Source organism: Vigna radiata, chromosome 5, assembly GCF_000741045.1.
Source record: "Vigna radiata var. radiata cultivar VC1973A chromosome 5, Vradiata_ver6, whole genome shotgun sequence".
Lineage (NCBI taxonomy): Eukaryota > Viridiplantae > Streptophyta > Magnoliopsida > Fabales > Fabaceae > Vigna > Vigna radiata.
This window is the reverse complement of record NC_028355.1, coordinates 22,322,672-22,339,275: the sequence shown is the minus strand read 5'-3', so window position 1 is coordinate 22,339,275 and position 16,604 is coordinate 22,322,672. Positions and strand designations below refer to the sequence as shown.

The 16,604-nt window shown below is 30.5% G+C and overlaps 2 protein-coding genes across 2 annotated transcripts; one reads left to right on the top strand and one right to left on the bottom strand.

Annotated features, from left to right (window-relative positions):
* Positions 1-2,477: 2,477 nt before the first annotated feature.
* LOC106761421 (101 kDa malaria antigen) lies at positions 2,478-3,748 on the bottom strand. The gene has a single exon (XM_014644974.2). It carries the CDS (start codon positions 3,379-3,381, stop codon positions 2,902-2,904), a length of 480 nt encoding a protein of 159 aa, XP_014500460.1. The 5' UTR covers positions 3,382-3,748; the 3' UTR covers positions 2,478-2,901.
* A 2,042-nt stretch (positions 3,749-5,790) lies between these two features.
* Positions 5,791-15,475, top strand: LOC106762473 (glucose-6-phosphate isomerase, cytosolic). Its single transcript, XM_014646411.2, has 23 exons — positions 5,791-6,000; positions 6,099-6,175; positions 6,296-6,377; positions 6,484-6,531; positions 6,814-6,969; positions 7,063-7,159; positions 7,327-7,369; positions 7,535-7,602; positions 7,733-7,817; positions 8,074-8,122; positions 8,558-8,630; positions 8,732-8,792; positions 9,143-9,209; positions 9,608-9,664; positions 9,765-9,818; positions 9,909-10,037; positions 10,732-10,795; positions 10,895-10,968; positions 11,196-11,249; positions 11,339-11,407; positions 11,977-12,066; positions 12,280-12,387; positions 15,199-15,475. The coding sequence occupies exons 1-23, from the start codon at positions 5,950-5,952 to the stop codon at positions 15,247-15,249; spliced, it is 1,707 nt and encodes a 568-aa protein (XP_014501897.1). The 5' UTR covers positions 5,791-5,949; the 3' UTR covers positions 15,250-15,475.
* Positions 15,476-16,604: the final 1,129 nt, after the last annotated feature.

The following is a 16,604-nucleotide window of genomic DNA, read 5'->3' as shown; positions in this document are numbered from 1 at the left end:
ATATATATATATATATATATATATATATATATATTTTAAAAAAAAGTAATGAAATGGACTAGTGAGCCAACCCTTTTACCCACCAACCCGTGGTGGGTCACGCCGGGTTCAAGTTTTTTTGGCTCGCTAATAAATGAGCCGGGTTGGGTTGGCTCACTAAGTGACCAACCCGTGGTGGGCCGGACCGGATCGAGCCAGGTTACCCGTTTTGACAGCTCTAGTTGTAGGTTAAGTAAAAATGTGAAAATGATATAAGACAATAGATAATTCAAGAAGCATAATTTGAAAATGACAAAATTTGAAAGGTTAGTGGAAAAGAAATGAAGTGAACTAAAAATATTTTACAACACTGTATCGAAAAATAAGTGTATATACTTTTGAATAAAACTTAAAGTAAAACGATTTGAGATCCACATTCAATTTATAATGAAAGTTGCACAACTTTAAATAATGTACAAAGACAATTACCAAAAATATATATATATATATATATATATATATATATATATATATATATATATATATATATTTGAAAACAGTGGGTTGAGATAAATTCACGCAAACATACTTAAAAAAATACAAGATTTAAAAAACATGCATATAAAAAGATTATGTTTAAAAGTTGGAAGAAGATTTGATAAAAGGAAGAAGAAAAGTATGTCAATAATTTTTTAATTATTCGAATAAATAACACTATTCAAACAAAATAAACAGGTTGATTTAGACAAGTTAGATAAACCATTATCGTATTCAAATGAATATTTAGATATTCAAATAAGTAATTAAATGATTTGAAGAGGTTATCTAAATCATAGTCCAATTGGATAATTAACGATAGAGAAAGACAATTTTGTATAATCGAAATAATTTGAATACATAAATGATTAATGGCAGAGAATGACAAATTAAGTATTTCTTTTAACAAACAAAGATACTCCCAAACTACCAATACATGAAAAAAAATACAATAATCCTCGTGTGAATATCCAATATTCGTTTTTGATAAGATAATGATACATAGACGTTTTTTTGACAACATTTGAACATTACCTACGTGTCATTCTATGATTCGTCCAAAATTATTCAACAATCAATAATAATAATAATAATAATAATCATAAACTCCACCGTGAACCAATAATAGAATAACACGTAGATAATATTCAAATGTTATAAAAAAAATGTTATCTAAATATTATAACTTTTTTTGTATACACGATATTCATTTTGTTCAAAGAACAATTAGTAGAAAATGTCACGACAATAAACTATTGGAACATGAAACAAGAAGAAGTTATCATAGTCAAATCAACATCCGAAACACACTTTAGTGTTACTAAGTTAGAAAAGCGGATAGGTGGGTAGTTTTCTAGGGTTGGAAGTTGGCATAGTCCTTTTCTCTATATAAATTAGACAACTTGTAGTCTTAAGTCGTTTAAACATCTACAAAAGCTTCTGTATATTTAACATCATGACTCTACACTACTGTGAAAGAATTATGTGTTTTTGTCTGCTTTTAAATTTGTTTTATTCTAGTACTGTTTATAACTATTGTCTTCTTTTATAAATCTTTTATGCTTATATTTGTGATTATTTCTACTCTTTATAATTTTTTTCATCTTTTTAAATTCTATTTTCTTTCTATCATTTCTTTTATTAATTTTAATGTTTATATTGTATGTTATTCGTATTAAAAATTGTATTATGTGGGGTATTTATTATTACAAACTTTACAGTAATATTATTAGGAATATAATGTTAGAATCATTTTCTACTTTAAATTCTAAAATCCGTATGCATGTTGTAATTTTCCCCTCACATTAAATTTTTAGATATGCTCAGCCAATTAAAAATAGAAATATATTGCTAGTTATTTAAAATAATTCTGAAATGATTTTAGTACGGTATAATTAAAAAAAAAATCTATTGCTAAAAATTCTTTGAACTAATTATGTTTGAAAACAATGTTGTATTTTCAATTTTTCATGGTTGAAAATGGTGTTGTATATTTTTTAGCTAATTGTAAAAGTTCTGGGTTAAAAACATATTTGATTTTCGATCATATATATCCTTAGCCTTTATAATAGTTTTTAAATAATTTAAACTCGTATTTATTATGTTAAACGGAGAAAAGAAACGAGTAAAATAGAAAATTGAACAATTGTATTACTAAAATTAAGAAAAAATTCTTATCCTTTACAAATAATTTTAAAAGACATATAAAAAGCAATAATTAAGAAAAAAAGAAAAAAATAGTTTACAAATAAAACTATTTAAATATATAAAAAAAAGAGAGACAAATGGGAGAAAACATTATATAAAAAAAGATATAAATATAAAAAAAAATATTTGATACATTTAAATTTTTTATATTTATTAAGACTATTCTTACTTACTTTTTACGTTATTTTTCTTAAAAAGTTATAAAATTTTATATTTTTTAAATTATTTTATCCCTGTATTCGATATCAAATAAATATAAAAGTGTCCGTGATATTATTATCATAAATCTATTCAACACCTTATCATATTGATACGATCTGGCATAATAAATCTATTCAGCCCCTTATCATATAGATATGATCTGGCATAATAGCAAGAAAAGCTCTAGACATAAAAAACAACTGGGCAACAGCTAAGAATTGTAGGGGAAGAGAAAAACAAACAATGAAGCAATATTTGTACTGTTGAGAGACAACATATTTAGTAACAAACCAAGTAAATTTAAATCCAAGAGCTATGTTTAAACTGATTATAGCAGTCACAGATTAAGGCAGCATCAAAAGCAAGTTCTGGGAATGAAATGAAACACTGCATTCAAGTTCTCCTGGGTTTAGATAACCTGAAGAAAAAGTTCGTTGGAAGCTTGCGTGAGAAATTATAAAGAAAAGGTAATAATTTTCAAGTGCTTTTTCGGGGTTTGCTTTTGCGTCTGGCCCTGCTTCTCGAGGGTTCCCCTTTTGGGAGTTGAATCCCTTCCTTTGTAACTATCATCGTGCATGTTGTTGCCGATGCTGATGTTAACTCCTCTTCTGCCTTTACATGCTGTTCATCTTCTTCTTCTTCTTCTTTTTCTTTCTCTGCTGCTGCAGAAGCTTCTGCTTCCACTTTTTTCCCCTCGCTTTCCGTTTCCACAACAACAACCTTACGAGGTCTCCCTCTTTTTCGTGGACGCCGAGGTTCTTCTTCTTGTTGTTGATGATGATGATGATGCTCCGTGTCACCTCCTTTGGATGAAGCCTCGGCTATCGCTACCGAAAGTTCCTTTGTCTTTTGTCGTTTCTTTTTCCCCATAAACACTTCCCTATCAAATAATACCAACCACCCCAACAACTCTGTCTCCAATAATATCTGACAATTTTCTAGATCATCGTTTTTCATATATCAGTAAACCTAATGGAACACAGCAACACTAAAAAAACACTGCAATATAATACAACCACACTAAAATCTTCTGATTCCTCCTCCTTTCTAATGCAAATTCTATCTCAATACGTCAAAAGCAAGTAGACCGGTACATCTTGACCATGATCCAGATTCCGGAAACATTATTATTAAAACAACCAAACACCCTTCTGAACTTTACGGTGAAATGAAAAAGTTAATAACCAAATCAGAAAAACGTAAGCAGTTTAATTCATCTTCTCTCTTTTTGTTTGTCCAATCTTGTGCCGTTCCCATAACACACATACAATTATTTTCTGCAATTAATAATAAAGAATCTCACGTGTAGGCATCTAGAAGAGAGAGTGAGGTTTAAAAAGGGTGTTTGACTGAGTGAGTAGAAGAGTGTTCGTAGACTAACCCGTGGAATGGAGCAGTAATTAACCATGGTTAAAGGCGTGGACCAAATGGTTAGGGTTAGGGTGCGTGTGAAGATGGGAAGTGGGGTAGGGTTTGGTGTATTGTACTAGTCAGACTCAGTGTTGCAGTCTGACCCCTTGTGTCGTTTCCCGGGCTTCGCGTCTTTACCTTTTAATTCTTGGGTTGGGTTGCGTTCCAGTGTAGCATGTTCTTCTTGTTTCTGCTTCGATTCTCATTTTTTACCGTTGATTTTTTCAACAGCCATGAATCAGGCACGGTTAATGAATTTGTGTGACAAGTATTGGTGCCTCGGGTGAAGCTAGGTACAGAGTCAACATTCCTGGCCCCGCCCTATTAATGACCAATTTGTCTGGGGATGCTTTTTCTTTTTACACCAACAATTTAAGATAAACCCCTAATAAATAATAATAATAATAATAATAGAACTTTTGATGCAGAGAATATTGATATTTTCTTTAATTATACAATCCACTCTTAAAAATTGACTACTGAATTTTTTTTTTTATGTTAGATTTAGTATTTTTGAAACATCTCCCATGTTTCATACTAGTTTTTCAAAATTTATGTAAAGTAAAAATAGACAGATAAGAAAAAGAAAATAAATCATGGTACAAAAATATGTAATAAAATATATATTCATAAATAATTATGCATGATAAGTTATTGAGTTACATCAATATAAAGATTACTAAATGTTACATAATATAATAACTTTCTATTAAATTAAACTTTTTAAAGTTATTATTTGATAAGAATCTTTTTACTAAATTATATTTTTAAATATACGTTGTTTACAAATGTTCGTGTTCTATTATATAAATTAAAACTAATATAATATATACTTTTGAAAACATATTAAAGTGTAAGTTATTTAATCTCATTGTTTAATTTTAATAAAACTTTGTAAGTTAATATTAATATTTTCCCTCCATAATTGTTTTTGAGAAAGAACTCATCGTACACAATGATAGGTGTACGTGATGTGAAGTTGTCTATGCATTCAAACATACATACAATCTCTTTAAAATTAAGTCACATTCAATTTTCTCAACTTTAACCTTTATTTTAGATTTGTTCTCAGAAGTTCATATGTTTAGCATATATTCTTCTGATTTGTTCTTCAAATGACCTATTCACGTTATTTGTTGCAATAGTTTTAACCTGAAAAGTCATATTTCTATATATACTTACATTTCATTTTTTATTAACTTTGTCATGAATGTGCTTAACCTTTAATAGTGAGTTTTCTCTAAAACCTTATTTACTTACTTTAATAGTGAGTTTTCTCTAAAACCTTATTTATTTGAGTGAATTTGATGGAAACTAATTGAATGAATTTAAGACGATTTGAAGATAATTTTGTTGTTGTTGTTTATTTGAGTGAATTTGAAGGTAAGGAAGAATGAATTTGAAAGTAAAGTTTGTAAGAATTAGTGTAAAATTTAATTTATGTGAGAGATTAAAAAAATTTATTTCCAAACCCATTATCGTTTACCTCCAAATTCACTCAAATAAACAAAAAAAAATTATCTTCAAATTCATTTAATTACTCTCCTTAAATTCAGTGAAGTAAACCAGACCTAACAGTTCTCTATCACGTACCATTGACGTATTACTAGATCAAAAGGATAGAATGGACATTTAACAAGAAAGAGGTGCAGGATAAAAAAAAATGCAGAAAGTAGCAGCCCTCCAACTTTATAAATTAAAAACTATATAAAGCAAGTTGACTTATTTATTAAAACTTTCATTAATAAATTCACACCACAACTAGAAAAACATTAAGAAATTAATTATTATCCTTCTAACCCATATCGTAAAAGTATTGGTTATTATAATTTTATAAAACTTTTTGAATTATTATCAGAGTAAAATTTTTTACACTCAGAACTCCAATAAACATAATCTTATTATATTTATCAAATAAATTCGTGGAATCACGATATAGAATAATTCCTTATGAAATAGCCTTTGTCTTCCCTTTTTGTTCGTCAACGTGTAACGTTGAGCGCTCGCCATGTGAAAGAAACAAAGTTAAGAAAGTTCCGACTTACATCCAACGCACAAAGCGAGTCTCGAATTCACTCATTCACTCTCACAATCACACTCTCCCTCGTCGCGCTCATGGCATCATCCATTATCATTTCCGATACTCAGCCATGGAAGGACCTGAAGGTAACGTAACAAAATTGAATCGATCAACTTTATTGTTATTAATTCTCGCTGTTGATCCGAAATTACCATTAAACGGGTCGCGTTTCAATTTTGAGCAGGCGCATGTGGAGGACATCAAGAAAACGCATCTTCGCGATCTGTTGACCGATGATAAGCGGTGCCAGTCCATGTTCCTGTAAGCAAACGATATATTATTCAAACTCCGTTTCTTAGTATAAAACAAGAAAATTCTGAATTCCATTTCCTATTTTCCATGCGGAGGAAATTAATTTTTATGATTTTGTATGTTATGTAGTGAGTTCGACGACATTCTGTTGGACTATTCAAGGCAGCAAGCCACTCTCGAAACTATCCAAAAACTACTTAAATTGGCGGAGGTTTGTAGTTTCGCGCTCGTGCTTGAATCTTTTATCAACCGGTAAGCACATGAAAAAGGAATTTCCAAATTCTGATTATTGATTTTTTTTTGTTAATTTTTTGCAGGCTGCATCGCTCAAAGATAAGATTAACCGCATGTACAGCGGGGAACATGTGAGTCATTGTCCTCAAATCTAACAAAGTTTCGCAGTCCACAAGCATATATACACAGTCATGCGTTATTTTCTAGTGATAATTTTGACTCAAAAATATTATCCATGGCAAGTGTAAAAAAGTATCCACAATCGACCAATCAAAGACTATCGGTGGTAACACCGTGATTGTAAAAGACAGCAACCTTATCTTGAAGGGGTTTGTGATTTGATTTTTACACTTCCAGTACACAGAATATCTACTTACTTTTTCATTTTTGGATAATGCTGGATTCACTTTCAGATTAACAGCACGGAAAACAGGTCCGTGCTTCACGTCGCCCTTCGTGCTTCAAGGGATGCTGTCATACAAAGTGATGGGAAAAATGTTGTACCAGAAGTTTGGAAAGTTCTTGACAACATCCAGGAGTTCTCTGAGCGGGTTCGCAATGGTTCTTGGGTAATGTGCTACTCCAATATTTTACGGGGATTTTTTTTGACCATTTGATTCATTTGAACTAAAGGGTGTTAACTACTAACCCTTTTTTTGAAGGTTGGTGCTACAGGAAAGGCTTTGAAGGACGTTGTTGCAATTGGTATTGGGGGAAGCTTCTTAGGTCCGCTGTTTGTACACACTGCACTTCAAACAGGTTGCTTGACTCCTGCTAGTCTCTTTAATAGCAATTCTACAATTATTGGCCTTTTATTGTGTTGAGTTATAATAAATGAGTGTCTGTGTGTGTGTGAACACTGTTCTTAGTTGGAAACAAGTAAAATTGTTGAGTATATATTTATTTATTTATTTGTCATATTGCAGACCCTGAAGCTATTGAATCTGCAAGGGGTCGTCAGCTGCGCTTGTAAGTATCTGTTGTCAGTGAAGTTTGAAGAGTGAGATTGCAAGCATTAGTTGACTGCAACTGTATAATATTTGTTTTTCTGAATCTAGCCTACTATTACACATCTAGAAGCTGGCTGTAGTGTTTTCATAAAACCAATCTCATCCTCTATTTGAATCTCTGCAGTCTTGCAAATGTTGATCCTATTGACGTTGCAAGAAATATCACAGGATTAAATCCTGAAACAACACTTGGTAAACGATTGTATAACAGATTATATATATATATATATATATATATATATATATATATATATATATATATATTTTAAATAGATATGGAGGCTTATCTTGTATGTCTTAATGCTATCTATAACAATTGCAGTTGTGGTTGTTTCAAAGACTTTTACAACAGCTGAAACCATGCTGAATGCTCGAACTCTTAGAGAATGGATATCATCTGCACTTGGGTAAGTGCCGCATTAAGAGAAGTTGTTCAAGGATATTAGTGTAAGCATTGGTTGGGCTTTCAGTAGTTCCCTTCGTTTTTTATGAAATGTGCAGCACTAGATTTGGAACTTATAGTTTCTTACTTATTCTAAGATAAACCCCACCCCATGCCCCCCACTTCTAAATATGTTCACCAACTTTTCAAAGGATAGAGAGTGGACACTATTCAGAATTGACTTTGATAATGAATTGAAGACTGTCTCTCATTCCTTCCAGGCCCTCTGCTGTTGCAAAGCATATGGTGGCTGTTAGCACAAATCTCAAGGTATTGCCTTATTTTCCTCTTTTTGCACTATCTGATTAAGTATTCTTCAATGTCTAACTCTTGCTTTCATTCATGAATCTTGTCTGCATTTGATTGATCACCACTGTTTGCCTTGATACATGTAGCAGCCTTGTTTTCTTAAATCCTTAATTAATCACATTATTTGCCAGCACATGTGCTGTTAAAACATTATGCTTTTTGTGAATCATTGTTGGATGTACCTATAGCGAAGGGCACTAACATAATAATTGAATAATAAAGCTGTAATAAGGATAGATTACAGAAGGGTAAAGTTCTCAAAGTTCTAATTTCTTTGGTAATTTTTTAAAATTTGTGCATTTTTTCTTTAATAAAGTCAAAAAATCATGAAGATTACGTTTTCTATTTGTTATTATGGCTTTATATTTAACTGTTTTTCTTTCATATATGGTGCAGCTTGTGGAACAGTTTGGTATTGACCCTAACAATGCTTTTGCGTTTTGGGATTGGGTCGGTGGTCGATACAGTGGTGAGTAATGTTTCATCTATTTCTCCCTCTTCTTACCCCATTAAAGAATATTTGAAGTTTACAAAAGATTTGATTATGATGTTCTGAAATGTGGCTTGCAGTTTGCAGTGCTGTTGGAGTTTTGCCATTGTCTTTACAATACGGTTTCTCAGTAATAGAGAAGTATGTCTTTCACTGTTAGTATAGTTCTAATCTGTATGCACCTCTTCTAGAAGCGATTGTTCCTAGAAATAGTATAACTTCTTATGTCTACATTGTGCTTCACCTTCTTCGTTTAAGGAAATAATCACCTTCAAAGATTACAAGAATAACGTAGATAAGAATGCTACCGATAATCATGACCTTTCAGAATGAGATATAGCACAGTTTGGTTTCCATTAAATGTATTTAGATTTCAATTATGTTCTGCACACTATTGGCACTGGGAACTCAGTTTTGAATATTCCTTCGGCAAGAAACTAAGAAACATATACTTGAATGTTTTCTTTATGATGGTCTTTTTTCCCTTAAAGGTTCTTAAGTGGGGCTTCAAGCATTGATCAACATTTCTATTCACAGCCCTTTGAAAGCAATATACCTGTAAGTGCCCCTTTTCAGATATTTTATACTTTTGAGCTTTATTGTACATGTGGATCTCTGCTTGTTCAAGCATGTATGTTTAGTGTTATATTCTATAATTTTAAAACTAAATATTGTGTATCACGTGCTGCTCCTTTCAGCTTTTATTTCCTCTCTTTTTTCCCTTTGTTTCTTTCACTATTTGGAGCATTACCAATTCCACAGCTTTGGATTTGTTTTTTTTAATTATTCCTTCTTCTTTTTGAAGAAGAGGTGAAACTGTGGGTAGGAATTTGGTTCATTGTAATTTTCAGATCCCTTGTTTCTTGGACCTTAGGTTTTCTTGTATTTAAGATGTTTTTGTACATTTGGCAACCACTTGATGAGATGCTCAATTACATTTTATTGGAGTACTCCAGGTGCTTCTCGGTTTGTTGAGCATATGGAATGTTTCATTTCTTGGATATCCTGCCAGAGTGAGTGCTTATTTGACCTGTTCCCTTCAGAAGTATTTAATAGGTTTTGTTGTTCTTAAGTGGCCTCATCCAAAACATTAAACTTTTGGTATTTTTACAGGCCATCTTACCTTATAGTCAAGCTCTGGAGAAGTTGGCCCCCCACATTCAACAGGCAAGTTTGTTGCAGGATTGTGCTTGAATATTATTTTAATTCTATTTTACTTTTATTCTTATAATATTTATTATTAGTTTTTTGCTTTAGGTTAGCATGGAGAGTAATGGCAAGGGTGTTTCAATTGATGGTGTTCCTCTACCATTTGAGGCTGGCGAAATTGATTTTGGTGAACCAGGAACTAATGGGCAGCATAGCTTTTATCAGCTCATACATCAGGTGATTTGCTAAGTACTATATAATTGGGTGTTTGAAATTTGAAGAATTAATAAATTTTGTGAAAATTTATACTTGAAAACATTACTTGTGTAAAGGGCTTAATAATGGTAAAATTAATCACGTCAAAAGCCTACACTACTACTGTGCTGAATGTTAATTTTGATTTAAAACACATTCTAATGAAATAATGTCTACAATTATTGCATGTCCTGGTTTATATTTCAATTCCAGTTTTTACTTGTTTTGAATGCTAATCCTTGGGTCAAATTAGAGATTTTGACATGGGAATAATAAAATCAGGAAGAAATTGCATATGTATTTTCATCCTTCCTTTGTCTTTCAAATTAATACAAGCAGGAATGTGCTCTGATATAATGGTTATCTTCAATTAGCGTTTCTCTAGGTTACTGAAAATCCAAGGGTAAATTCCTTCTACATTAATTCAAATGAGACATTCCTATATCCAGCTTTCCTTAACTTCTCCTGGCTGACCAGAATTTTTGCTTTTCTTTACCAGCCTATTTAAAACAGTAGTTATTTAGATTTTAGCAGTTTAGAATCTTATGTTCTTCTTGTTGCCTCTATTGCAGTTTTACTTTGCTTCTTTTTATTTTGTATTTTTGTAACCGTATGAAAAATATGAATATTTAGTATATATGCTATTTGTTGAGAAATTTGCACTTTTTACTTTTAGGGGCGTGTAATTCCTTGTGATTTTATTGGAGTTGTAAAAAGTCAGCAACCTGTCTTTCTGAAAGGTAAGGAGCACAAATTAGCATTATCACGTTTAATCATTGTAGTTTAGTTTTGTAAAGTCAGTGCTCTGATAATATTTTGGTAATGTAATTTATAACCAGGTGAAGTAGTGAGTAACCATGATGAACTCATGTCCAACTATTTTGCACAACCTGATGCCCTTGCATATGGAAAGGTACATTTTTCCTTACTCTGTTGTTCTAATTATATATCAAATAGAAATAAATAAGGATATAAGTTAAAAAATCTGTGTCAATGCTCTCAACTCGAAGGTAACTGATATGCAAGTTTTGACAGCACTGAACTTGTAGAAATATCTTCTTTTTTATAAATTTGTGGAGTAGATCTTACAACTCTCCTCATTTATCATGAGGTATATGACCATAAATCAAAATCTTGTAGACAGCAGACCAGCTGCAAAAGGAGAATGTTTCCCCACACCTTATTCCTCACAAGGTGATTTTCTTTCTTCAATGCAACTTGCAATTTTAGTCGTTGAATCCTTAGTCACTAACATGCTCATTTTTTTCTAAACCAATCTACAGACATTCAGTGGTAACCGACCTTCTCTCAGCCTACTGCTTCCATCATTGAATGCTTACAATATTGGGCAGGTACATAGTCCGCAAGGTTGTGATTAGTAATTAAAGGAAAATGGTTTATTCCTGTTTACATATTTTATTGAGCATGTTCCTGAGGAAAATTAGGTATATGACTGATGAGAATTATGCACAATAATATATTGAATATTCATTTTTTTGCAATATGGACATGCATTTGTAACAGTTTATTTTTTCTCTCTTGAAAAGCTATTTTTCATATTCCAAACTTGGCATTCACACTGGAGATTTAACATGAGAAATAAACATTCACTTTGGAAAGGTTGTTTGTAGGGAGTATTTTAGTTTTTATTCTTTAATGCCTATTCCTTCATAATATGTTGACAGTTTAGCCCAGTATCAGAATAACTATTGCAAAAGCTATCTGTTTGGCAAATAATTTCATTCATTTTTCCTTCTGTTCATTGTGTTTTCTCTAATCCTTCAGTTTTTGTTTTTAGTTCTTGATAGAATATAAAGGTGGCATATGTGCGTCTTTGGTTCCATAATCGAGTTGTATATTCTACATAATTGGTCATAATTACTTTATTGGTCATAATTTCCTGGTGCTCTATGTTCCTCAGTTGTTGGCAATCTATGAACACAGAATTGCTGTAGAGGGTTTCATTTGGGGAATCAATTCTTTTGATCAGTGGGGAGTAGAGCTGGGCAAGGTATGGTTTAAATAAGTAATGTTTCATTGTGTTTCTATATAAGAAATTTCTGAAAGACTTCCAACTCTTATCTCATATAAGAAATTTCTAGATAAGTAATGTTTCATTGGGTTCCAACTCTTATCTCATAAGAAATTTCTAAAATTTCAATTGTACTTTTATTCCCGCTTTATATTTTTTGGTTCATTCTCATCGTATTTAATGATAATGCAGTCACTGGCTACTCAAGTCAGAAAACAACTTAATGCATCTCGAACAAAACAAGAACCAGTTCAAGGTTTTAATTTCAGTACAACAACAATGTTGAATAGATATCTTCAGGTATGAAAGTCCCATTATCCTACTTGTCCCTTTATTCTACTTGAAAATGAAAGAAAAAAGGAACTATAATTTTTTTTTTGTAATGAAATATTTAGTATTTTTCTATTGTGTTTGTGAACACCTGATAAGAGGTGGCAAAACGAGTTGGACCTGGGCCTGCCCTATTAGGCCCATTAAAACATTGGACTAGGGCTCTAAATTATAGGTCTGAATCAATTCCGAGTAGGGTTTACACCTCCAACATACCATCGTCCATCTCAAAAAATTCCATAACCTTCTGTCGTCTCCACCTTTTTCATTTTTTTTTCTCTTTCTTATTAAAAGCATCATGCACCCTTTTCATTTCTTTCTCTTTCTATTAAAAGCATTTTGCATTACCTTAATAATAATCTAATTTAATTTAAAATTTAAATATTATTTAATAATTATTAAAATATGTTTTATATTATAATAATAGTTATATTAAAAATTAAAATAAAAATGATAAAAAAAATAATTATAATAATAATCAATTTGATTTGATATATTTAAAATATATTAAATTATATTAAAATATTAAAGTAAATTAAATAATTATTAAATTTAAATAAAAATTAAAATTCTTCAAACTTGTTTATCATATATCAAAGTTTATAAAATATGCTAACAGTTTTATTTTTTATTTAAAATTTAATAAATATTTAATTTAATTTAAAAATATAATACTATTTATTATATTTTTATATTTTAATAATTATTAAAATATGATTTATATTTTTATAATAGTTTTATTAAAAAATTAAAATAATAATAACTAAAATAAGAGTGATAATAATGAAAATTAAAATAATATTTAAAATCATATTTAATGTATTTAAATATATTAAATTGCATTAAAATATTAAATTAAATTAAATAATTTATAAAATTTAAAGAAATGTGAATCGGATATAGAAATCCGGTGATGTATTATTCGGATATGGATATCCGATAGTAATTATTTTTAAAATTTTGTTTTTTATTTAAATTTAATAAATATTTAATTTAATTTAACATTTTAATATAATTTATTATNTTTTGAATATATTAAATCAAATTGATTATTATTATTTTACTTATTATTATTATTATTGTTACTATTATTATTATTTTATTTTAATTTTTTTAAAATAACTATTATTAAAATATAAAATTATATTAAATAATATTTGAAAATTAAATTAGATTATTATTATTAAAGTGGTGCAGAGTGTTTTTAATAAGAAAGAGAAAAAAATGAAAAGATATTTATTAAAGTTAAAAATAAATTTTTTGAAAAAGTTGGAGGTGTAGGATAAGAAGTGTAAATTTTTTGGAAGTGTAAGATGTTAGAGGTGTAGGATGAGACACAAGTACGTTTGTTCAACCCATTTTGTCTTGGGTGATGCTTCCTCTACCACCATAAATGCTTCCTTCACCTCTCCAAATTCTTTTAATTTCAGTTTTATTCTTAATTAAAATCATTTTACTTTTATCATTTAGACTTTTTTACTTAATTTAAAAATTGTTGGCAGCTACACCGCCTCACCTGTCTCGGACTCCATTCTGTTCCTTCATTTCCGTTTAACTTCCTCCCTTCTCCATTTACGTTTCACTAATAATCGTGAGCATTTTTCTTACAACATTTCACTAACAATTAGCTTCTATTCTTACAAAAGTTCTCATCTTTTAGTAGATTGGTCAGAAATTCAGTCTTAGTAGCAATTTTTACGGATCTTTCTTCTTCGGGAGAAGAATGGAGGATAAGCCGCAGTGTGTAGTAACATGGGTTTTTTTGGTTTCTGGTATGAAAAAACCATTGGTCGAACAGTTACCATGTTGATGAACGTGGTAACCTACAGCCGCATAATGATATCTCTTTTGCTTTTTGAGTTTTGTTTTTGTATTGGAGATTATGGATTCTCTGTCTCAATTAAAAATGAAAAAGATCTTAAATTGTTTTTGCTGAAATAGAGAGAAATAGAGATAGGTAAAACGAAAATGAAAAAGAATAAGTGAAATGTAACTGTGCAGAAAAATAAGTAAAAATAAGGTTTTTAAATTAATTAAAGGATCTTAAATGGCAAAAGTAAAAAATAAATTAACCTGAGAATAAAATTGAAATTAAAAAAATTTGGAGGTGGAGGAAGCATGTGTGTGGTGGTGGAGGGAGCAACACCCTTTAATCTTATATTTGTTCGGGCTAGTCCAGGCTATTTAAATGTAAAATGTAGGTTGAGGCTAGGCTAGGCTTTGATTTCTATTTTATGGCCTGAATGAAAGGCATATTTCTAGCCCAGGACTATGGAGCCTTAAGCCCACATCACGCTAGTACAATTGGTTGGACTGACTAATCTAGACCCTCTGGATAAGAAGTTCAAATGAAAATTCTTTTTCTTAGAAAATAAAGTATTATCGAGAACACATGAGGTCATTTAGTACTCTATAGCATTTAATATAATGTGTTTAATGTTGACATCACGGGAAACTGAAACTTGTGAAGACATTTGATTAGTAGAATTCAAAACCCCATATTTAAAATTTTTATTCCTGAAAAAGCTGTTGCTGCATATTTAGTATCTCAGTCATACATATGATTGACTGAAACTAACCCCGCTACCATGTATTTCTTTCTACATTTAAAATATCTGTTGTATGATTTTTCTTTGGCTGGTGATAATACAAACCATTAAAGAGAATGATATCACCGTCTTTATGCTTAACGGTAGCAGATTACTAAAGTCACTTGTTACTAGTTTAATATATATAGATTGACAGTACAATTGATGTCAAAACTTTAATTTTTCATGGCAGGCAAGTTCAGATATCCCAGCGGATCTGCCAACTTCTTTACCGAAGATCTGATAACCTTTTTGCCAATAGTTGTATTCATACTGAATAATAAGAAAATAATCTGGTGAATGTTATATATACAGCACGCCTACGAACATTTTTTCGTATCGGTATCGATTTTAACTGGTTTAGCACGATACGTGGTTATCGTATTCTCTGTCGAGTTATCTTCTGCTGAAAAGTGAAAAGCATTCTGGATTCTAAATTTTGTTTGGAGCTTTACTTGTTTTTTTTTTTTCTGATATGTTCTGATATCCTCACTTTTTTTTTTTTCCTTCTTTACTTGTTTAGACGATACAAGATCTTTTCTGCTGGAGTTGTGTTATACTGAAAAGTGAAAAATGTTTTGGGTTCTAATTTTTCTTTTGGAACTCTTCTCTACTGTGTTTTTGACTTGCTGTAGACACGGCCTCAGGTATTTTTGAGCTCAAAAGTCAAGATGAGCGTGCTTTTTCGTCATTCCATTCTAATGCTATATGCACAGAGGGGTGTCTTAACTGTTGGTCGTTAAGCCTACATATTGATCATAATTTTGACCTTTTTAACTTCTAAAAGACTAGCTATAATTATAAGACCTGATGGTCCTGTCTTGAAAATATCAACATATAACAAATTTAACGCATATATCAAGGCTACAAAATCTTAAATGAAAAGATTCATGATCAAAAGTGTGTAACTTTCAATAGACATTTCACATGATAGCATAAAATATCTACGCGAAAGGAACACTAATATGGAGAAAGAAAACTGCTAACTTTTTATTCGAACTCAAGTCTTTTGTTTAATTCGATAAAGAAAAGAGAATTCGGATTGATGAAAATATAAATGTCTGAATAAAATTATACAAGAAACTATAAATTAATTAAAGATGTTATGTTAAAAGGAAATTGTTTCGGTAATGCAGGTCTGAGGATGAAATCCTCTTAGGTCATTCGTTCGTGTCTCCGCGTCCTTTAATTCATTATTTGCTATGTTCTCTATTGGTGGTCTTGTAAGAAATATTCTGACGCTCTCGTTTGTGGATTTTTTTTAGATGATCAGTCTAACCTAATTGATCATATCTCATCTGTATAGAAATGAATAAGAAAAATAAAATAAAATCAAAAGTAAAAATCAATGATCATCAATGTACATTTCATCAAATTACTTTTCATTATCATTTCAAGTATGTCATCCACTTATTTTAATACACTTAAATTGTTTTTTCATCTTATATACTAAAGAAGATGCGTCTCTTACATAACTTTCTTACTAAAAACCCCAATAAAAATGTAAAGATAAGATCTCATGTGTAGTTTATACAAGCAATTGATATGTTTAGTGAAGGACATTTCGGTCACATAGGCGACACCTAAAGTGGAAGAGGA